The sequence below is a fragment of the Aulonocara sp. 'chitande type north' Nkhata Bay genome, linkage group LG17 (assembly GCF_057382095.1).
Source record: "Aulonocara sp. 'chitande type north' Nkhata Bay isolate Kocher_YH1m ecotype deep benthic linkage group LG17, A_spYH_male_GT1.1, whole genome shotgun sequence".
Taxonomy (NCBI): domain Eukaryota; kingdom Metazoa; phylum Chordata; class Actinopteri; order Cichliformes; family Cichlidae; genus Aulonocara; species Aulonocara sp. 'chitande type north' Nkhata Bay.
The window spans coordinates 8,148,426-8,172,587 of record NC_141360.1 but is presented as its reverse complement, the minus strand read 5'-3'; the positions used below and the strand labels follow the sequence as shown (position 1 = coordinate 8,172,587).

General features: G+C 40.3%; 1 protein-coding gene across 3 annotated transcripts in view; it reads left to right on the top strand.

Annotated features, from left to right (window-relative positions):
• Nucleotides 1–24,162, top strand: part of ddah1 (dimethylarginine dimethylaminohydrolase 1) — an 87,527-nt gene that overhangs the window by 39,298 nt on the left and 24,067 nt on the right. For all 3 annotated transcript variants that reach the window (XM_086270038.1, XM_086270037.1, XM_086270036.1), the window contains one exon: nt 22,243–22,342. In XM_086270038.1, coding sequence (XP_086126164.1) covers nt 22,243–22,342 — 100 coding nt within the window. The remainder of the gene's footprint in view (nt 1–22,242; nt 22,343–24,162) is intronic.

The window sequence follows — 24,162 nt, the reverse complement described above, 5'->3', positions numbered from 1 at the left end:
GTTTAGAGGATGTGGAAAGGTTTTGCTATGATGTACAAATAGACGTCAGATCTTTTTCCCTTATAGTAACTCTTTGCAGGAGAACATTTGGTCTTCGTTTCCAGTGCTTATACCAGAAGGACTGAGCTGGTCATGCGTGGCCCATTAACTCAGAGCAGAAGTTCATTTAGGGTTCTTTGTGAATAGAGAACAGCCTCCAGGTTGCACAATCTCACCATAGAAACTTTCCATTGAATTCACTGTGTCATCAATTGCTGTTAGCACTCAAATTCAGATTTAAAACCTTAAATGTGTATTCAATTTTAAAAAAGCATGTTGTGTCTACCAACAGTTAAATTGTCAGTTTACTTTATGCAATGTGGTTATTCTGTTTCACATTGTAATCTGCTGCATTATGCAACTGTCTAGCGGATTCTTCAAGCCACTCAGCAGGGGTTTCTGGTGTCTTTGGAGACAATGATGGAATAAGTGGAACTGAACCAGCAGGCTCGTGATTAGTCACAGGGATAAGCCACGGTCTGAACTCATCATTTCAGCCATCTGAACTCAGAGCTTAACTGCACAGGAATGATAAATTAAAGATGGAGAGGATAATACAACAGCACAGACAGGTGTTCCAGTCGAAAGGTCCCACTGTCCGGGGACCTCTAGACGGAGTCCACGTGTTTGTTGCATTTTTCCTCAGATTTCCTGTCATTTTCTGCAAATCCGGTATCTATACAGTTAGGACAGAGAATGGGAGTGAGGCTTGTTTTCAGTGCTACCACTGAAATACTTCACAGCCTAAACAATGATTGTTGATACAAGTGTTGGCAGTGATCTCTTACAGTGGTGCAGAAACATAATTTACAGCTGTAGCAACATGTCAGCCAAGAAGTTGAAGTGTGGAGATTCTGGAAATTTATTTGACAAAAAATTTCAGTTTGGAGAAAGCAACATTTTGTTGTTGTGAAAAAGTCTACGAGTTAAATATTATTAATACATATGAACACTTTAAACATTTTCTGTAAAGTGCTTTTTATTGCATGAAGCTCAGGGGAGTGTCAAGAAGGGGAACAGATGGTAGTGTGTGTGCGCGTGCCTGCGTGTGTGTCGCCCGTTAATCTGACAATTCCCAACATTACTGGATGAAAGCTATATATAATTATATCCCAATAATATCGTGTATATGATTTCAAAAAGTGTCATTTCACATGAGCACATTTACTTTAACTATTTTCAATAAATTTGAATATGCAACCTGTGAACTTTAAGCTAATTAAAAAAAGAATTAGAACTTGTAACTCCTACTTTTCACATGATAAATCTCCAATAGGAGGCAAGGTTGCATAGCTTGGAAATTGTGGCTTATAAACCAGTTTTCTATACTTATTAAATATTTTGGACTGAATATTGCTAACTATGCTAAAAAAAAAAATCCCGGAAACGCCCCTGATGAAGCGGCTCTGCTATGCATCAGCTTTGCGTCAGCTGTTGCACCGCTCTCCTCTGTCACTCCAACCATCTGAAATCAAACACTGTGAGTCACGTGTGGTGTCACTGCTGGTGAGAGGGTAGAAAAAGTATGTCAAATGTGTGCTACCGTGCACGGAGGTGCTTTTAGTCCAATGGCCGCATGCCCTGAGCAGAGGCTAAACTTAGCTGGGGACCCTAAATGAACAGTCTTTGTTCAGCACTCACCAAGCTATTTGTCATCATGTCTGGCTGTGACCGGTGACTCCAAAGTGAGATATTACTCTTATGATTGGCATGAAGTCAGCATACTTGCGTATGTAGCTCAGCAGCTGTTGATAGGGCACTTGGACTGTATATTGAGTCATTATAGGAGCTGTGTGAGCTTGCACTGTTTCTCTGAATTGCTGTTTGTCTTTTCTGCACGTGAGTTTAAAGTCAAACTGTCGGCCTTGCCCCATAACGCAGTACTCTGTGCATGCTTTGACCTTGCGTGTTTGTGGTAATGAAGGAACTTTAGGTTTCTCGTTCATATGTTGGGTTTATTAAAGCACTTGGGTGGCTTAATCAGTATTCAGTTTCAGCTCTGCAGCTGTGTCTGAACCACCATAATTAGATCTACATTCTATAGGTTCACTTTAGCTTTGCTCTGCAACAGCAAGGAAGAGTGATGACATCTGAATTTTCTAGTAGTCCCAGTCTTAAAAAGAAAATGCAGATTTTTTCTTTTTGCAATGGTTTTTTTTTTTTTTTTTTTTTTGTGAAGTCACCTTGTCTAAAGTTTGTCAGCATTGAATTACTGCTAATCTGTGGCAGTTTGCTCTGTCTTTGTGTAATTGACTATAGATAAGACAACAAGACAAACAGCCAAGGCCAGAATACAAGAAATTGAACTGGCAAGGTTATAACTGAGAAAGTATGTGTCAAGACCTCTACGCTAACAGATGTCTTTATTGGTAGCAGCACTTCATTTAAACTTAATCATGGACAATATATTTTTAGAAAGAGGAGTGTGATATTTAATTACTATTCTGAGCATGTTTGAACCCCTGATTTTAGCCGGGCAGCCTTTTAAAAAAAATCCCCCTGCAAAAAACAGAAGCGATGGTGGCTTGTGACAATGATCAGAGAAGCTTTTTTTCCTGTGATGCTTGGAGTGTGAAACTGTTTTCTCAAGCAGGGATGGAGCAGACAGCTGTGTCTATATTAACTGTAATGGTGCAGAATCTTCAAGAGTTGCAGACGAAAAGAGGCTTTGGGTTTGACGCTGCTAGAATTACAACAATGTTCCACTTCAGACCTACCACCAGGCGGTCCTGTTTGTGTGTGTTGCTGGCATAGACCGGAGCAGTGGAACAGTGTTAGACCATGTGGTAACCGTGGAATTGTTTTTGTTCATCTTCTTAATGCTTTCCCAAACCGCCCCTGAAGCAGCCAGCAGCGCCATCTCAAGATGATAAGAGACTCACCTGCTGTGCGAAATGCTCTCACCTGAACTTAAACCGAGCTCTCGGAGCACACTTTCACCCAGACATACACTATAGACACAACCTAGCACTAAACATTCAATCCCTTATAAGGTAAAATCACAGGTTGGGTTTTTGTGAATCTGTTTTGCAGCATCCCAGGCTAACGTCGGTATTTGTGGCTGGGAAATGCATCAATTATGCTGAAAGGACATCCTGCAGCATTTGTTTTCTCTGCTTCCCTGTATGGAGTGTGAGATTATTTTATTATCTTGTGCTACGTTATACCCCTAATTAAAGATTGGGAAATTATGTAGTTTTAGTTTGCATTATTCTCCTGACTTATAAAAAGGTGATAACTATTACATTTATTAAACTGATTTGTATTACATTAGACTGCTGATTTATTGTGAATGGATGATATTGTTTTATGATACTGCTGAGTTATAAGAAATATTGTTTTCAGAGAATCATGGCTTTATTTGTCTGATTAGAAAAGAACAGAACATACTGCACAGGAAGCCAAGGTCATAGCTTAGGCTCACTGAGAGAGAGAGAGAAAGAATGTGGATGTTTAGGTTTTATGACTTTGGAGGGGGGCTGAGGGTATAAGAATGTGAGAAACGCTCAGACACTTTGAGATCAGGCGGACACCCTCCCGCGCTCAAAAGTGTTGTATGGAATAAAATGATTGTTGATTGAGCATTTATACACCGAGTGTTGTCCTTCCTTCAGCCCAAAGGTCAAAAGAACTGAGAATTTAACAGGAACCTGTGGTTCAGACCCTCTGGCTGCTCATGTTACGTAAAAGACTATATATATTCCAAATTGTGTTTTTGCTTGTGTATGTGTACGCTGCACACTTTAGATGACGTGACGTGTTGTGTATACATACTTTCTTAGATATTTTCTAAGCATTTTCACATCGACTTTCACATAACTTTGTACACATGTCGCTGTGTGGAAGAAGCATGTGCCTGTGTGGGTTTGTGTGCGCACATGTGTGTCAGCATGTGTGTCGGTGCATACCTGAGCTTCCAGCTGTGTAGTTAATCATGTCCACCTCCAGCCATTCAATAAGCTCTGGTAGAAATGGCGACTCACACCACAGCTATCCCACAATGCCCCCTTCTCCTCTTTTTATCACCAGCTAGTAATTACCTGCTTCAGTGAGAGGAATGCAGCTCACTCACCACGTGCATACACAAACAGACACACACGCACGGGGACGCACACTCGGCTTGATTAGTAAACCTAATGGTTGCTCTGTATTCCATAAAGATTCCATAAAGCAGAGCTCCATAAAATTGCTTTCCTGCCATCAGAGCTGCTCAGCTACCACTGCCTCCTGCTCATCCTCCTTCCTTTCCTATTCTCATTCATGCACTTGTACTTCCTACCACCTCCATCTGGGTTCAATCCCGTCTCTTTTAATCCTCATGTCAAAGCAGCCACAGGCAGGATACTGAACACTAAAACTGATCCCGGTGTCTCATTGTTGAGTGTGACAGAAAAAGTGCTGTGTGAATGAAGCTTGCGGTGTAAAATGTCTTGACTCTAAACACAATATTTAAATGCAGTGCATTTTCCATACGCCATTCATCTTGTTGATGTCACATGCCAGATGTCCAAAACTGCAGCTTGGATTTCTTCCTAATTAACTCTTGACAGCAAGAAGAATGGTTGAATATACAGATGATCGGTGATCGCTACCAAAATGGGTCTGGTTGAGGTGCAGCTTGTTAGGGCGCATGGTTCAATCCTCAGAGTAGAGACAGATCTCTTTTTGGGGGTGCACCATAAGGAACAGTCGGTGTAAAAATACAAGTGAAACATGTGGACCGTCCCCTCCTGACGAGACCTTGTGAATAAGGTAGCTGCCGAAAGTAGCTGCTGCTTCTCTCAGTGCCAGTTTACAAAAATGTAAACAAGTATCGACTGACATTATATTTCCTACAAGCTGGTGTATTCAAAGAAGTGACGACGCGTTCTCGGAGGAAAGTGTGTTGTTTTCACTCGCAAGTATACCTCAGTCAAGTTTGCACATAGTCATGCATTCTTTGTTAGCTTAAGTCTCCATGTTGAAGCAAAGAATCTGCCCGAGGCTATTTTCCTACCAGCTCTTCTCACCCAATGAGGTCACACCATTCAGAATCTCGAGAATGTGAAATATGGTGAAGTTTAAGAGCTTCCGAGCAGCTCTATATGTTATCAGATTGAAGGGGAGCTCGAAGAGCTATCGACTTCTGTAACGGAGAGTGAAGGAGGGGGAGAGAGTGACATGCTTCTTTACCTTTAAGCTGCTTCTCTAATCTGCAGTCAAGCTGTAGCACATGTCAGGTCTTCACTTCCAACACTGTTTTATTTACATTGTAGTTTTAAATCTGACGTGGGTTCTTTAGTGATCGGTTCATTGTTTAGTCTATCAAATCTAAAGTGTTGCTATGCCAACCCCTCCAAAAAAAAAAGAAAAAAGAAAGTAGTATATTATTATATAGGAGAGAGCGATGTATCACAACTTCTGAGAAGCTTAAACCCAAGACAACGAGAACATTTGGCATTTCTGCTTGTAAATTCACTTGAGCAAAAAACTTGCTGCCTATGCTGCATGATTATGTCAGCTGTTATTGTTATGGAAGCGTCCCTTGGATCTGTAAATCCAGGGGACGCTTATTAATCAATCACAAGAGAAGTGTTGCAGAACATATCCTGTCAGGACGGGTGATTAAACAGGTAAACTGTTTTTAAAAGATGGAAGTAGCCTTCTGGTGTAAAAAGTAAAGCAAGTGCTTTAAACCTGCAAATCCTCTGGTCACAAAAAGAATTGTGATTATTGAAAAATCCATAAGAGAATTAACCATCTTCTCATTTGATTTACAGACTTAGTGAGTTCATGGTCATATGTCTCAAGTCTCATTACATACAGCATTTTATAAATTAAACCAAATGTTTTAGGGCTTATCTAGACATGCTTTACTGATCAAGCACACACATCCATACATATGCAATAATACTAAGTGCAATAATCCTTTCTGTCATCGTTGTATTTTTACTCAGTTGTATATAGTATTTGTATTCTATTTTTATCTTATTGTATATTTATTTTATTTTATTCTACTGTATATAGTATTTTATTTTATTCTATTCTGTACAGTTGTGTACTGTATTTATTCTTATTGTATTCTAATTTTTGCCTCATAACTTTTGCACTGTCCACTTCCTGCTGTGACAAAACAAATTTCCCACGTGTGGGACTAATAAAGGTTATCTTATCTTATCTTATCTTAAAAAGAGAGAGAGAGAATCTGAAAGCTACACAAGAAAAGTATAGAAACCAATCGGTGACTTTGTGGTGGCTGTCTAAGGTTAAACCCATGTTGGGGGGGCCTGTCTGGTCGGCACAGCTGACGCTAATGTCATCAAAAGTTGAACATATGTCACCCACTGACCAATAATATTTAATTGGCAATTTTTCTACCATCATAGGCAGAGAAACTGCAATCTCAGATATTAGTAAGAACTACACAGACAGATGTCACAAAAGACACATTTGCAGTTTACACAAAATAAATCCAGAATGGTCTATTGTCTGAAAGTGATATTAGCAAAAAGATGATTAGAATTTATATATTTGTTCCACATCTCTTTGGGAAGTTAAGACATTTTGAATCCCCTTTAATCACACGGTGATCAATATGCAACACAAAATTCGGAAATGAGTGTGAGGAATGTCTGTACGTCTCAAGTAAACTGTGTAGTAATAACCTAACACTAATAAACCATGCCATAATATCCTGGTTGCTTTTGAAACAATCTAATGAGTTTGTTATTTTTATTATGTTTTTGTTATCTTTTAAAAATGCTCAGACTTCACTGTTTATTATGTGTAATGTAATGTAATCATTGTGAAACCTGCCCGTTTATATCGTGACGGATGAGATGTCCTGTTGTCCAGGACATGGAGATGTTTGCTATTCCCTGCGGTGTCTGAAAAGTATGCTGTTTCCATTACTGTCAGTCTCACTTCATTGCATTGCAGCACTGGTGATGTTTTTGCACTGAGGCCCAGGGGCAAGAGTTGATCTCTGTGGCCTTTCGAGCCCATGCCTCAGCAGTATTAAGGTGAGGTGGGGAGTGGCTGTGGCTCTCCTAGACAGACACACACACACACACACACAGATGGGTTACATGTGGTGCTTCAAAGACATAGCTAGTCAGGCTGACTGCTGGCAGGCTGTTATCTCTGACAGGAAAGCAGAAGGAGGCTGCCAAAGACTCGGGTCTAACTAGCTAGCTAAATAACTGTGGTGTCTGTGAGGAGAAATAACAGGATTACTGGTCAGCTAGACATCAGACTCACTCTCAGGGTAGCAGGCAAGTGAGTAATATCACAAAGTAAGTGCAACGTCAGCTGATAGTTTCCATCGAAATGATTTGCTTTGATTATTTTTTTAGTTTCAAATGAATAAAGGCCTCTAAACTCAACAACTAAAGTCTGGGACAGTTTTATTTTGTTTATCCAGTATCAGCTTAGGGGGCAGCACGGTGGCACGGTGGTTAGCACTGTTGCCGCACAGCAAGAAGGTCCTGAGTTCAATTCCACCATCAGGCCGGGGTCTTTCTGTGTGGAGTTTGCATGTTCTCCCCGTGTTTGCGTGGGTTCCCTCCGGGTACTCCGGCTTCCTCCCACCGTCCAAAGACATGCAGCTTGTGGGGATAGGTTAATTGGATAATCCAAATTGTCACTAGGTGTGAATGTGCGAGTGAATGTGAGCGTGAATGGTTGTCTGTCTCTGTGTGTTGGCCCTGCGACAGACTGGCGACCTGTCCAGGGTGTACCCCGCCTCTCGCCCTATGACAGCTGGGATAGGCTCCAGCGCCCCCCGTGACCCTGAAAAGGATAAGCGGAAGCGAATGGATGGATGGACAGTATCAGCTTAATTATCTTTAATTAGCTAGAGCCTCTATAATGCCAATCTTAAACAGAATCAGTTTTCTGATTCGACATTTTTATTCTTGGACTACCGGTCTAGCTTTGCATGATTCAAGGTTCAGAATCTTCATTTTTATAATATGTAGCTTCTTTAATAAGTCTGGTTAACATAAAACTTGTCATGTGTGTTTTTTTTCCCTTCAATCAAGTGGATTTATAACAAAATTCACATAGTTGTTGCGTAGTTGTTCATCCATCCACCAAACACGAGAACATGCAAACTCCACACAGAAAGGCCACTGGCCAAACGGGCTGAAAAGGATACACACTTAAGTGTAAGTTGTTGAATTTGATACAGTTTGTGCATAATTTATTGCATTCACTATAGAAACATAAAATTATTTTGTTTAAATTACAAGTTAGACCCTTTGAAATGTAACAACCACCAACTTTCACTTTTTTGATTGTGGTCCTATTTAGAAGCAGATTCCAAATGTGCAAAGTTATCAAAACACAGTCGAGAGCAGTAGACGAGTCAAAGATCAAACGTACAGTGCATAAAAACTGAGCTGGCACAAAACCTGTTAATGAATAACAAAGAAAAGGATTTGACTTTAGCTAACTTTCCACAGTTTCCTGATTCTACAGAACTGGGAAACCTCAGGTGAACAGACTGAGCTGTCCTGACCACACACTGTTACACGGGTTACATTACTTATACTACTTTGTAGACTGAAAGTGGATTTGTGGGGTTTTTAAATGTTAAAAAGAAGTGCTCGACATTTAATGAGTATAGCTGTCTCTGTAGTCTCCCACTGTGATGACATTTAGCTGGGAAGTAGATCCTACATTTCATTTCTGTTACTTCATTGTGAACTCAATATGAAAGTTATCACAACAAAAGGAAACGCTGCTTCTGACATTTTTTGGCTTACTGTGTCTGTAATCTGTCCGTCTGTCCACGGTTCACAAGAATCAATCATTTTAGTAAAAGTTATACACTTATATTAAACTTACATGATCAAACTGTGCTCAAAGTTGAGACCACATTTGTATTTTATTTATTTAAATGAGAAATAACCTGTGATTGACCACGTTGGTTGGTTGTCAGTATCCATTCCATGCATTTCCTCTGATTTGGTTACAGTTTGATTTCCTTGCTATTCTTTAGGCATAGTTGCTGTACAATAACTCCTACATTGATATGCACAGAGATGAAGACATCACATTTTTTCCAATGCCAATTGGAAAAAAAAAAAAGGAAAAAAAAAACATCAGGCTGGTGCAACTTTGCAGACTCATAGCCTGCAGGATCATATTTGTGCATATATTTTCTGGCTACGCAACAGAATCCACAAAACACAGATGATTTGTTGGATTTAGCCTTCAGCTGTTTCAGAGAATTGATATGTAGAGCTTTTCTGTTGACAGCAGAGATGAGCTGAAGTTGCTTTCACTACATTGGGCCTGCACTTGCATAGTGTTTGCTTGAATAAATCCTGAAGGCGATATTGACTATGACAAAAACTGAATTGTAACTGGCTAAGCAGTTATGGACAACAGAAAAAGTCATTCTTGATTGATTTCTGTCAATCTAAGATACCTGCACATACCTGCAAATGCACTGCAGCATACCTTACATAAAGCATGTTTGTTGATGGGCAACAGACAAACTTAGTAACAATCTTGGTGTCATACGCTAGCATAACACCTCTCTCACAGACCATTGTTTATTAAATTAGTTATTTATCTTTGATTCTCTTCCACAGTGTGTCTTTTGTCCTGTCTATTATTGTAGAGTCTTTACTCTAGGTGCTTTTTCAATGTATAAATTGAATCGAAAGAAGTTTACCTTTGTGCAAAAGGCTTTGTAAATAAAAATGAGTCGGTCGCATTGATTTTCGTCAGACATGTGTGCCTCTATTGGTGAGGCCTGTCCTGTTCTTTTAGCACATCATCATGCATGCAAAGTTAACTACCTAACTGCTAAATCCCTGCAGTATGTTTAATTCCACATGGTCTATTACACTTGAAAGGCAGTTTCCTGGATCCAGCCCTGCTGGTTAACATTAGCACCTGACCTCTTGTTTCATGCTGAAAGAAGGAAAAAAAAAATTCTGGGAAAGCCCTTCATTAACATTTATGGGAAACCTTTTGGCCCATATTGTCTTTTTTTCCTTTTTAAGATTAAAACACATACTCCTTTTCCTAGTTTTCCATACCAGCCCCTCCCATACATCACATGCTGTTGGCTGTTTTGGGAAATCCCTTATAATGGGCAGTTTGTCTATAGTTTGCCTGGCAAACTGTAATTTTTTCCCCTTTCGGATCACATCCATTGCATTCTTTGGAAAAAGTGGGTGTAACTGTGTGTATGGTGTTTTCTTTCTGCAGAACGCACTGTGTTTCCAGACTCTTTTTAGTATTCTGGACGGAGCAAAGAGGAACAACCGCTGGAACACCTCAACAATGCAAAGAATGCAGAAATGAAAAGCTATCAACAGATTTTCTTACAATCTAGACAGTATGCGTCAGACAGTGGCCAAATATTGTGGTTATATAAGTTTGCAGCTAAATTTGGCTTTATTTTCATGCAAATATTCTGAACATTAATAGCCTGAACAAAAATTAACAGTATCGGCAAATGTGTGGAGGAAGGATTTTTAACAAACCAACTCTTGTCACTCAGGATTCTCATGTCCAGCGAGTTTCAAATTCTCTGACTGCCTCTATCCTCCCTCCTCGCGTCTGTGGCTTTCCTGACCTTTTAGCTCGGGTTTCCTCTCTCCCAGTCGGCCAGCACCATACACTAAGAGGACTCCCTGTGTGGGAGGAAAGAGAGCGAGGGGAAAGCCTTTGCAATAGCTTCAACTAAACATGAGTCACCCAAAGCATCTTTTCTTGACTCGTCCGCGGCCGTGCACTCCTAAAGCACCATATGCATTTTTCCTCTTCTGGAAAAGGCAGTGGTGGGTCAAGTCATTGGCCACATAAATTCAGACAAACCTTCACTGTGTGTGTGTGTGTGTGTGTGTGTGTGTGTGTGTGTTTGTTTGGACATTCCGTTCTGTAGCGTACCACGGGCCTCGCAAATGTTGAAACAGCTTAAATATGTGGGAGCTCTGGGTATTTTTACTTTGGCTTTCCATGAGCCTCAACCCATGGAACTAAAACAAACTCAACGGTGATTCCTACTCAAATCATCTCAGCTGAATCATCTCAGCTGAATCATCTTTGGTACATGTAAGACAAATGCCAAGTTTTGATTGTCTAAGGGTAATGAGCTGCGGTTATACCACAGAGCTCGGAAAGCCTGGCAGGTTATGGGAAATGATTTCTGGTGACATTTGTCAGGCATTATAATTTCCACTCAACTTTTGATCCATCTGTACTTCCACAAAACCTCCATTTCACATGACTACTGACGCATATTACCATAATACGTCAATTCATTGTTTTGAATGTCCTTCATAATTGTCTGATTTAAATGTTTATTAACAAACTCCAGTCAGTTCAGGCAGCTCGCAATACTTTCCAGGTGGTTGTAGGAGCATACTGCTCTGTTTTTCTGTCTGCATTTTGCAACCTTTTGAAATTTAGATAGTAATGTATTTGTCCTGCTCAATATAATACAATGGTAACGCAATGATATTGTACAAAGAGGCGTCCCTTTTGGTCAGGATAGAATTCCCTTCCAATAAAAGGTCTTGTGTCTGTGGTTTATCTTCTACAGGGAAATAGTTTTTATAACCTTCATGAACCCCACCTGTACTGGGTTGGGTAATACTGGCAAAATGTGTGTTTTTGTTGAGAACTCAAGCCTAAACTGCTAAACTCTATAAAATAATGATCATTCACACTGTTATAGATATGAAACAGTTTTGCTTCCTTGATCCTTCCGTGATACCTTTACATTATTTCCAATGATATTGTGATTGTAGTGAGTTTGTAATATCACAGACTGGACACACAGAGACAACAAATATACTCCAAAATTCAAATAAAAGATTGTGTGTTTAAATAAAAAGGAATATAAGAGAGGAACTTAAACCAGTAACAGTGCGCATAGTTAAGTGTGTGAGCAGAAAGGTGATGAAATGTTGCATAGCACAGAACAAAAATCAAACTCATGCAAACTCATGTCTCAGGGAGCAGAGCACGTGTTTTGAGATGTCACTGACTCAGATGTCCCAGCACAGTTTCAAGAGCATCGAGAAGCTTCCAGGAGCCAGCCCGTTACTCTATGAGAGCTGGAGAGAGCCAAAGAAGCCCCTTAACCCATCAGCAGGATCAGTATATTCTACTTTGTACAAGAGCCGGGGCAGGATGAGCCGTGCCAGAGCCCTACAGAATGACCTCCAGGAGGGCTACTGGTGTGAATGTCTCTGACCAAACAATCAGAAACAGACTTCATTAGGGAGTGAACTGAGAGCCAAACATCCTATAGAGGGCTCACAGCCCTGGATGATGGAGTCCGATTGGCATTTCCCTTACAATGCCATAATTACAATACCGCCACAGAGCAGGTTCACCCTGAGCACATGTGAAAAACATGAAAGGATCTGGAGAAGCTGTGAATAACTAACATTATTCGGTTTGACCAGTTTGGTGGTCTGTCATTAAGGGACGCACAGACTTCTACAGGCTAGGCACAGCACCCTGACTGCCATTAGGTATCAGGATGAAATCCTTGGACCCATTGTCAGACCCTACGCTGGTGCAGTGGATCCTGGATTCCTCTTGGTGCATGATAATCCCTGGCCTCATGTGGCGATAGTATGTAAGCAGTTCCTGGAGGATGAAAGAATTGATACCACTGACCGGCCTCCATGCCTGCCTGACCTAAATCCAATAGAATAATCTATTTTTATCTCTTCAGGTTAATATTACTATACTATGCATAAAAAGATCATCAGCAAATGCAAATTGTACTCCGTAAAAACTGATTATCGTTTTGGCTTTTATTTTTCTTTCTAATTGATGCCAGTTTTATGATCTTATTCATGTATGCCATTCAGCTGGGGAACATGCTGCTGAGCCCAGTCAGCCATCACTGCACTCAGACTTTAATGTGTAATTGATCTTCTCTGTGGTAGCTGCTTTTGTCCTTCAGTTTTCAGTGCTGTTATTTTTTTTGATAAGATACTGACCACTTTAGCTAGGGAAGGGGTAAAGTGTACTTGCCCCTGAGGTGGGAAAGATTATTGGGTTTTTTCCCTTGTTTGGGTGTAGAGGTCCAATCAGTGGGGGTCAAACCCAATAAACATGGAGGAGTGTTGCCAAGTCAAGATGTATTTACTGAAGGCCCCCTCTGGTTTACCCCAGAGTGAAGACTCACGTAAGTTTGTAACCAACCACGTCCATACTGCTGCTTTCCAATAGTTCCTAGCCTGCAGCTCTCCTGTATTTGTGGAACCATCACAGTGAGAGGTAGACAGCAGATTGGAGCGAGTGCTTTATTTGCTCTGGGACAGACATTGGACTTGTCAAACGGGCTCTTATTTCTGCTTATTTTTACAGTACTCAGCTCTGCTTCAGTCTCTCTGTGAGATTGCACTGTGACCAGCAAGGTGTCACAACACAAAACGCTAATTGAGTCAAACCTTTTTTGTGGATGAAGTTTCTCAACATTTCCTTTTAGCGTATTAACGTCACATTTGACAGGCTTCTAATCCCATCGATGTGTTTGCTCTTCTGCAGACAAATGTGCTTGGCCCTGTTCCATGATAACAGATAATTTCAGAGGCTAAGAGTGTTATCTAAGAGGGATTCTTTATTCAACGGATGTACTTCTTAATCTCCCGTCATTTCTAGTTATACTGCTTATCAGTTACACTGAACAAACCTTTGAGGATGTGGAAGAGATTTTGTAATCACATTGGCTTTACAGTTCACTTGGTGAAAAGATCCTTAAATCTTCTGTCGACTAGAGGTAATTCAAGGGATGTATTTATTTTTAATAGACACTGTGTTAAAAGTCCATCTTATTTATTATTAGTTATTATTATTAATCTGAAAAATAATCAGTGTATCATGTACAGTCACTAAAGCATTAATAGAAAGCTAATTGCAGAAAAGTCTCAGTTTATGATCAAGAGGTTCCTTATACCATATTATGCTGTTTTGAACTATAATGTGTAATTTTATGAGGATTGCTTTTCTCTGCTCTTCAAGCGTAATTATTTTTCACAGAAACCATATGCTTTTCAAAAGCTAAAGACACCCAGTTTAACAATCACACACATTGCCCTGCGTTTTGACCCTTTGAAAGAGATTTTTGTAATGTTGGCCTAGCTTTAAGGTCCCACCTTTTCAATTTACTTTTTCTTTTTTACACCAATCTCAGCCCATGCCCGACTACAGTGTGTCGCTTTCTTCCTCAGAGCTCTGACATTTTGGCAGACCCAAGTAAAAGCTATCTGACAGTGGAGTAGGTTTGGCTGCAGATGCTTTTTTAATAAGGCAGGCTGCCAGAACCTTGTGGTGGATGTAGGGCAAGGGTCTCGTGATCTGCTATTGTTAAATGTGCAAGCCTTTGTGTTGACCTACTTTTTTTTTTTTAGCATTTATGTAATCCTAAAGCTAAAGGAGAGTGGGTTGCAAAAAAAGAGAGAAGATGTCATGGCTTGGTTAACCACAGGTATGTTCCAACATACATCAAGGATTTGTTTAGGTAATGCAGAGACAGGCCACAGAGGATTTGTTTTCTTGTGGCTGCACAAGAAATGAGTTTTTGTCATTTCATGCTGTTGTTAGCCCTCAACGTTAGCTTCCTTTAAGAATGTGCCATTTGACCACTTTTGCAGCATCAGAGTGGGCACATTTTCCCATGTATGCACCCATCTGTGATGCTCTGTATGTCTCCTTTTGTCAGTTTTGTCTAGTCGTTTGGACTAAAAGGCAGTCATTAGTCCCATTTTGTGCTCTGTTGTCTTTGAACATCTCTCTGTGTTTGGCATTTGCTATCTGCCACGATCGTCATCTGCGTCCCGGATGTCCAGCCAAATTTTCAGCTGTGACGCATAAGGCTCCCTGTTCAAACGCGCGTTCATATGTCACTGCAAGCAATCCTCATTTTTCTTTATTGACTTTTTGTATTGAGCTATTTGAATTAGAGACTGGTTGTTTATTATTATGAATCCTTTCAGGTTCCAAGAGAAATGTTAAGGCTGCTCCTATTGTATTGATGGATTAAATTACATCGTAATCATCTGAGTCTGCAGATTCCCTAAGCTCTGTGGAACTTTTCAGTAATTTAGGTGTACTGTCCACTCTCGATAACTTTGCAGCTGGCACCTGTTTTTAGTTTACCTGATAAAATGCCAGCTATTGATGAGGTCAGAATTATTAACTCCAACTATGAAAATGTAATTCTTTTTAAGTGTTTCCCAAGTGCTGTTAAACGGAGCGAGGATTTTGCAACATATTTTGGATGCTTACATTATTTTAATTTGCACACAGGTTTTGTTTGTTATTAAATAATTTTGTTTCTAACAGTCAGTTATGTCACAATTCCAGCAAGCAATCCAAGCCATTCTCTAGGTTTGGTGGTCTACCGGAATGGACCTTGGTCTTCAGTTCTCAGATTTTAAAATGGGATTCAAGTCAGGGCTTTGTGCAAGTCAGTCAATTCACTTTGGGTTTCTGGAGGTAGTTCTTCACCAGGAGTGATATATGTTTTGAGTCAATGTCATGTTGGAAAACAAAATGACAGTCTAGACCAGGGGTCAGCAACCTTTAACACCCAAAGAGCCATTAAGACGCGATTTCCACGCAAAAGAAAACACTGGGAGCCGCAAATACTTTTTGACATCTAAAATGAAGATAACACTGTATATATTGTTTTTTACCTTTATGCTTTGTGTGAACCACTAAGGTCTATTGCTTGTGAAATCCATGAAGTGCTACAGAGAAAATTACATTTTATTTATGTAATTAACATATTTTGAACTCTTAAAAAAATATAACAAAAGGAAAGACACCCAGTGATTATATATATATATTGGAAACGCGTCCTATGATTTATTTTGATTATGCCATAATGCTTTCTAACGTGGCAGCTCAAACCTTTGGAAATTCGAAGATAACCCTCAGTTTTAACTTTTTTACAAAGTTAAAACATATGATTGCATAGCAGTGGTTTCTGCTAGGGTTCAATTAAAAGGTTTTTCAGGGGGCTAATAATATTGACCCTGGTAATTTTTGTTTTTTTTTAATTAATTCTGTTATTTTCTAAAGAAAACTGGTATATTTAGAAACAGTTTGATGAAAAACATTTCCTCTTCTAAAAACAGCATTTGTGAAATTTCTGACAACGCTAAATTCAGTAGGAGGGGTAATAACTTTCATCGTCTCTGTATATCTTCTCTGAGATTATGGTCACCCAAACAGAGTTAAACTACAAGAATATCCTCCACCAGTGTTGTATTTTGGACTTTAATGAAAAATGATCCACATCGAACACTTATGTTTTTTATGGATTCTTTTACCCATTTTCCACCATGTTTCATAATCTTCACCATTTTTGATTTTGACTAACCGCAGACAAGCAACAACAGCTTGATATTGATCATAAATTGTCTGACCACAAGAGACAAACTGAGTGTATGTATGTGTTTTTGCTGATTATTTTGCCAGTTTGGAAGATTGCCAGTGTAGTGTTTAGCATAGTTTGGTGTTGTGCTTGTTATGCCTCTCCTAAGCAGTCAGAGGTAGAAGAATGAAGATAAATATTTTTCCATTTATGTTATTTTTAACTGTTTTAACGGAATCTTCAACTATGTCAAATTCATCCAAACCAAGATATCAGAAAAATAATAGTTTGTAGCCAAACCACAAACCACCTGGCACTACATGCCAACTTTTTTTTGTGCGTTATAAACTGACAAACAATACCAGTTGACTGTCACTCCACCTCCTTGTGTGTTAGACTCTCAGGAATGCTGTATCCCTATTATACTGGAGCGTGGGACTCTGTTGCCTGGTGTAGGGAGGCTAGGATGACCCTCAGGAATGCTATTGTTATGTACTCAATTCCCTTTCCAAATGCACTGCGCTCTATCAGACTGATGGTCCTTTTTAGCAGAATGCGATATCCACGGGTACCAGGGGCGAGAGAAGGGAGAATTGGTCCATAAAAAGCCTCAAATAAAGGGCTGTTCTCTCTGCTCCGTCTCCCCTGTCCTGTGCAGGAACGGCAGGAATGTGGCAGGCAGACCGACTGGCCTCGGAGCCTTCAGCCTCTAATGAATTTTAAAAGGCCTTTTTCATTCAAAGCAGGGTGCTGGCTAACAGCATGCCGCCTGGCCAAGCACTCTGGTGGGCAACGGGGAGTAGGAGGAAGGGGGAAGGGGTGAGGAGAGAATAAGGAACACAGGATGGTTTGCGGGAGGGAGAGGAGAAGGAGGACTGGCAAAGCGAGTTGGCACCTAGGCAGGACGGGTATTGGATGTCCCTCACAGTGAGAGATAATAGGCCACTCTGCATGAGAAGTCACTGTAGGAGCATTCTTGACCCTGCCACGAGGGCTTAAAGAGAATAGAGGGAATGTGAGAGACAGAAGCCCCTTTCACAGAGCCCGTTTAAGGCGGGACTGTTGCACCTTTATTCTGCCTCGACAGTCTGTGTGAAAGGTACAGAAAAGGAATGGGGACGGCATTATTGTTACGCCTTTCAACCGGCTGGTCACAGAGCCGAATCGACATCTGTCTCAAAGGGAGAGCCAGCGTGGCAAGAAATGGCACACCAGATATCAATTATGATTTTGCTGTGTGTACAGTGGCAGTAAACCTTTTTTTGGCGGGGCTTCATACTGAGTTAAGCGCTGAACAACAGTGGTGTGAAAAGTGTTTGCCCCCTTCCTGATTTCCTAATATTTTGTCACACTTGCATGTTTTAGGTCATCAAAGACATTTTAATATTAGACAAGGATAACCCAAGTAAATACAGAATGCAGTTTTTAAATGATGATTTAATTGATTAAGGGAGAAAAGTTATCCAGAACATCCTGGTCCTGTGTGAAAAAGTATTTGCCCCTCTTGTTAAATCATGAATTAACTGTGATTATCCATGTTTTTTGGAAAGCTGGGTTCAGTTTCACTAAACACTCAGGTCTGATTACTGGCAGACCTGTTGAATCCAGAAATCACTTAATCAGAACCTGTGTGACAAAGTGAAGCAGGTTCAAAGATCTCAAAAAGAAACACCTCATGCCACTATCTAAAGAAACACAAGCAAAATTACAAGGTGAATAATTTAGCTGTGTTCCAGTAGACCTACAGCAGACACAGAGATTTAAGATTTAGAAACCGCTTAGTATAATGTAATCATGTGTACCACACGTGTTTTAAGTTCTAACGTCTCAGAATACAGCTGCGATGTATAAAAATAAAGCCTCGAGACATAAATTGCAGGTTACCATATCAAAACAGAATCCTCGCTGCTCCTATCAGTCTTTATGAGAGCAGAAAAAGGGATTTTATACTCCTGGTTATGCACAGATATATACACAAATATATTACGCAAATGAATTTGTTACAACAGGCTGAAGGGAACCTCAAAACCGGCCATCAACAATAAGCAGAAGACAGATGGAGATGTGAAAGCGGGCCGCACATGAGCCAAGAAAAACTTCCTGCCGCTGCCAACAGAGAGGTGTTTTGAAATACCAAAGCTCATAGAAAATCTATACACACACAAACACACACATGTCAGGTATTTCATATCTGGTGGGGACATCTAACTGACATAATGCTTCCTCTAGCCCCTTACCCTAACTCTAACCATCAAAAATGAATGTCTAACCCTCAACCTAACCATAACCTAATTGTAACCCTGATGCTAAATCCACATTTTGAGTCTCAAAAATGCCTTCAAATTGTGGGGACCGGGATTTTGGTCCCCACAAAGATATGAATGCACGTTCACACTAGGGCTGCCACAAACGATTATTTTGATAGTCGACTAGTCACCGATTATTTTTGCGATTAGTCGACTAATCACATCATCATCCATTGGACATACAGCGTACAGCTTATTGCACCAGCAGCATCTGCTCTTATATAACTATCATTAGCTTACAGCTTTAAGTGTTTAAGTTAAGTGCTAATTAAAAATAAAGACAAGATGATAGTTTATTAAAGTTTAATGAAGTTTGCAGATTGTTTCGGTGAAGTTTAATAAACTCCTTGCTATCTAAAATATAACAGGACACCGGAGTAAATTCTCGAGCATCTCACACTTCTGATAATCAGCTGTCTGCTTGACGTTTATTCAGCTGTGTAAAAACTATAACTTTAATCTCAGCCAAACCGATTTACTCAGGAACAAATAAAATACTAAAAAAAAGCCAAACAATAACATTTTAAGCTAAGTGACGGCAGTGGGTTTGAAAACGATTTGCCGGGAGTCCGGTGTTCTCACGGCTCTAGTTAGCCTAGCCCCCGGCTAGCTATCGAGCTAGTGGGTAACAGACGTCTCCGAAAACGTCGGAGCGCTTTTGAAAATATGTGGTGTCTTGATAAACTGAGCAGATATTTGAGGTTTACACAGCTACATTCTCGCCTGAAAATATGTTAAACGTTTATTTTGTGACCCGGAAAGAATAATAAGAGTAATATAAAAACTAACTAGCTGCCGCCATTGTTGACAACAGAGCTGGGCTGCGCTATGAATTCTGGGACGGAGCTACTTCTTCTTCTTCGGGGTTTAACGGCAGCTGGCATCCTTGTACATGCAGTGCTGCCATCTTCTGTTTCAGTCCGTTATTACACTCTTAAATCCTGCTACTTATTCCTGCGTCTTTTGTGATCTTACAAAGCTTCAAACGAGGCGTCGACTATTAAATCAGTCGTCGACGATTTTGATAGTCGACGTAATCGTGACTAGTCGACTAATCGTGGCAGCCCTAGTTCACACAAACACACACAAACAGGTGCATGTGTTTATTGTCACTGTAGTGCTTCTTTTGAGAACGGTACTTCTAACCCAAGCAAGACTGAATCCAAAGGACCTGAAATATTTATTATTATTTGTAGAATATGAGTGATTGATTGATTGATTGATTTAAATGAGTTGCAACAACATGTTTGGAGTGTTAACTACACTTTTCTTTGTATCTGAATGTTATGAAAAGCATTTCGTCAAAAGTATAAGCATTTTGCCCCAAACTAGTGGCTAAAATCCAGAGCATCCCAGTTTTACCTGTTCAATTTTTTTATGTTGCCAGGGGCCAATCTGTAGTGTGGGCTCTGTGATGCTCTCCACCTGCAGATATTCTGAAAGCCATATCTCCCAAGTCACTCTGGACTTGTAAGCAAGCCTGCTTCTCCCATCAGAGAACCTCACGATTCAAACCCCATTGTCCCAGACGGCAGTCCCCTTTTTAATCTGCTCCTACATAGAGTTGTTTCCCTTCTTGACTTGGTAATACTCCCCTAATCTTGACTGTGAAGATCTGTGATTGGCCAAAGTCTCCAAATACAGAAAACATTTGTACCTACGCCACTGATTTAAAGGAAAACATGTCTGTAGCCTGCCATCTTTGGGTAGGAATATATCTGTGGTGACATGTTACTAATTCATTATATTTTTGAAGTCAGATTTTTCTACAAAACCACTTTTTATTCTTGTTTTCCATTTGTACTGAAATGTAATTCAGTCATGTGAGCTTCTATGTCCACATGTGCCACACACAGAACAGCACAGCCCACAGGGCAGATGCTTTCACTTCATGGGGGCCATTATGGTTCATGTGGTGATTGGGGACCCTTTGGGTCAGGTCACATCATCTCCAGTGATTCCAGAGGAAATGCCAGAGTACTGAGGTAGTGGGATGCCTTATATAAGAAGGAAACACTGGCTGGTATGTGAGGCCCAGTAGGTAAAAAGTATGCCTGCTTACATATATAAATAGTCACTTCTTTTCAGCTTTGGTGTGCAGACCTGGCATCACTAACAGGGTTTTTTCCAACCATATCAATCAGTGTCTGAATTGACTCATTTGACTGAAGTTTTATTATGTGTGATGAATTGGTGATGGCACAAGGAAAAACTTTGCCAGGACATGCCAAGACTCCAACGCCATGACACACAAAGGCAGCATAACACATGAACCGAATAAACATCAAAAGCACAAGATGTCTCTCACCCATCTGGATCGTTCCTCGGGACCTGACTCAACCTTTTATTTCTCACATAACCTATCTACAAACCTAATTAAATAGAAAGCAGAGTGTGGCTTGGCAACGCACAAAGAAAAATGAATGGGATTAACTGTTACCTATACAGCTCTTTATGTACTGCACGCTTTTGCTGTCAGAGCTTTTAAGAAACCACTAATGAATTTGTGAACCCCAGTTTCTTGGAAGAACGCTGTGTTCCTCCTGGTTAACTGAGATGAACATGCAATATAGACGAAACACGGAGGATTCCACAGTTTTACTTCTGGAAAGTGAGTGGATTGGAAGTTTGCCATTCGGGTTGTGAATCACTGGGCCATAAAGCCACTTAGTTGTCCAAATGTCCTGCTAGGTGCTAGCGATTCCAGTACACCTGCTTTGGATGCCTTTGTGCACCACTGCCGATGTATGCGCAGGTGAGAAGGTAAATCTGTGTATTTGCAGGCCTCCCCAGTGTTATCTGGAAGCACATGGCAGTCTACCTGGATGACCTCATGCTTTGGCCTTCTGCAGTTGAAGAGAAGCAAAGGCATTATAGTGGCCAGGCTGAGGTCATAGTGAGATAGGGCCTGTGGAAACACTGATGCTCCTGCTAACATGACTGGCCTTGGAAACTACTCCCGCAGGAACCCCAAAAAACAGGACAGTAAAATCGCACTGGGCGGTCAGACAAGAGAGGAGATTAGCTGAAGGTTGAGCCAAAAACAGACCAGCTCTTTCCCCCAGGTTTTGAGTTCAGCAGAGGGGACATACAGGTGAAGTGTGGATTTCCCGTAATATTCCATGAGGGAGATGTATTCCATTATATATGCTAATAATCACCAGGTGGCAGCCATCCTTACATTCCCTTCCTTTTAAGCGTATTAAAGACAGATGACCCAGAACAGAAGGACAGCAGGAAGTATTTGTGCTAAATTTGTGCTGGTCATTCACCGTACCTATTTTTCCACAACTTCTGCCTTGTAAAAGTTTTAACGCACTTCTTACAAAATGACATCATTTCATGGCTCACTGTAATGTCACCATAATCTGTTGGGGATAAAAGAGTTTTTTTCATTACAATCTCGTGAACCAGTATTTAGATCCTGGATCATATCATAATATTAGGAAATGCTGAAGTAGTTTACTGTAAGTCATCACAGTTCTGTTTGTTTTTTTTATGTGCACACATGTTTTAACTTTAATTCTGTTTGTGTCCTTGTTTTTCTGCCAGACGGAGGCAATGAAAGGGGCTCTGAAGGATTTAAATCTGAACATTGTGGAAATGACTGATGAGAATGCGACACTGGATGGAGGAGATGTCCTTTTTACGGGTACGTCACTCTGCCTCTTCAATCACTGTATTTTATTGATTATTCATTAACCTTTGTCTGGTCATTCCAAACCAGCAAACTGAGACTTCCCTCTTATTTTTGAGTCCCACAACATCAATAACACCACTTCATAGATCTGAACCAGCCAAGATATTAATATATTGTGGGGATTAGAAAAATATTTTGCTGCTATTGGTCATAATCATCATCATTACCATTGCATTAATAATACAATCTGCAGTATTGTTATTGCATTCAGATGTTTAAACATATTGGCACCCAATTAGCCTTTATTACAGGTGCAGTGATAACCACTTTAAACTGTTGAATTGAATCTATAATCTTAAATGTTTATATGCAGATTACATTGCATTATAAAAGAAAGGCCTAACTCTGAGTACGCTCTGTGCCAAAGTAGACAAGAAGCGCAGGCTTTTGCAGAGCGTGTTTGTGAAAGTGAAACTAAAGCAGAGTCTAAGTGTGAGTTACTTTGAGGAGCTGTTGGGAGGATGCTATTTGAATAACCAGGTTATTCATTATTGTCTTTTATTCATTTATATCTTTTGATTAAGCTTTTAGTAGAGGTTCTTGATTAAAACATTTATTCAACATATTACAGATATAGTTTCAGTTAGGTTATTATCAGTATTGGGTAAGTTACTTTAAAATAGTAACTTAGTTACATTACTAGTTCTCTCAAAAGTAACTCAGTTACTTCAAGTTACTCGTTACTTTCAAAGTAACTAGTTACTAGGGAAAGTAACTTTGGTTTTACTCAGAATTCTCTTGTTAATGTGTTTCTTCCATAACTTTGCCAGTCTTCTAGCTTGCTTACTTGCCACAAGTGCACTGTGCCACCGACCAATAGAAAGGAAAAGATAATGTGCATATTTCCACAAGAGAAATCCCACGCCTGGACCGTCATTGACTGCTGCCATGATTCTAGCCTACGTCACAGTCATGTGCGCCATCCAACACATACATCCAACACAAAAACTGCAGTCGTGGTGCTTTCGATTGTACTCAGAACTCAGAAATTCTGCCTTCTGAATAGGAAGATGTAGGCAACACCAGACTGCAGATGAGCTGCATACAGGGCTGGACTGGGACAGAAAATTGGCCCGGGCATTTTGACTAGAGACCGGCCCACCATTATAGGAAAAATCATAAAGCCCTTGAATGAAAATAAACACTGTTGTGACAGTGATGTACACTGTTTTGATGGTATATATGCATCAATCTATCAATTGTTTGTTGTAGGATTCAGATAATTATTTTTTAAAAGCTAGACATTTTAAATGAGAATAAGAAAGAAAAGTATTTCTTTGTGCCCCCCATTCCCTGTTAATGCCCTACATGCCCCCCTGGCCACACTTTGCTAGATCTGCACCTGCACAGTTACCAGCTGTCAGCTACCTAAAAAAGGATCCTGGGGTTATTTGTCTCTCAGAAACAGTTCATAACTTCCCTTCAACTCATTCATGTCACCTAAAAGGTAAACCTGTTTCTCCATCACCTGTTCAGCTCTGATGATTCAGTAAGGACATCTCCTGGTTTCATCTTCATGTTTCCCTCTCTCCAGATAACCAAACCATATCATGACCAGCAGCTTTACAGCTGTGGCTCCAGCAAACATCAGCTGATACTAGAAATTAATATTAAATAAATTCTAACAACAGCTGATCAAGCTTAAACGTGCTGCTGTTGTTTAGCGCGACATCCGCTGGTTTCCTCTTTCGGCGCAAAGTGAGCGATAAACAAACAAGAGAGCCGATCAGCTGATCATTGATCAGTTTTCATGATTGAAGTAGAAACGGGAG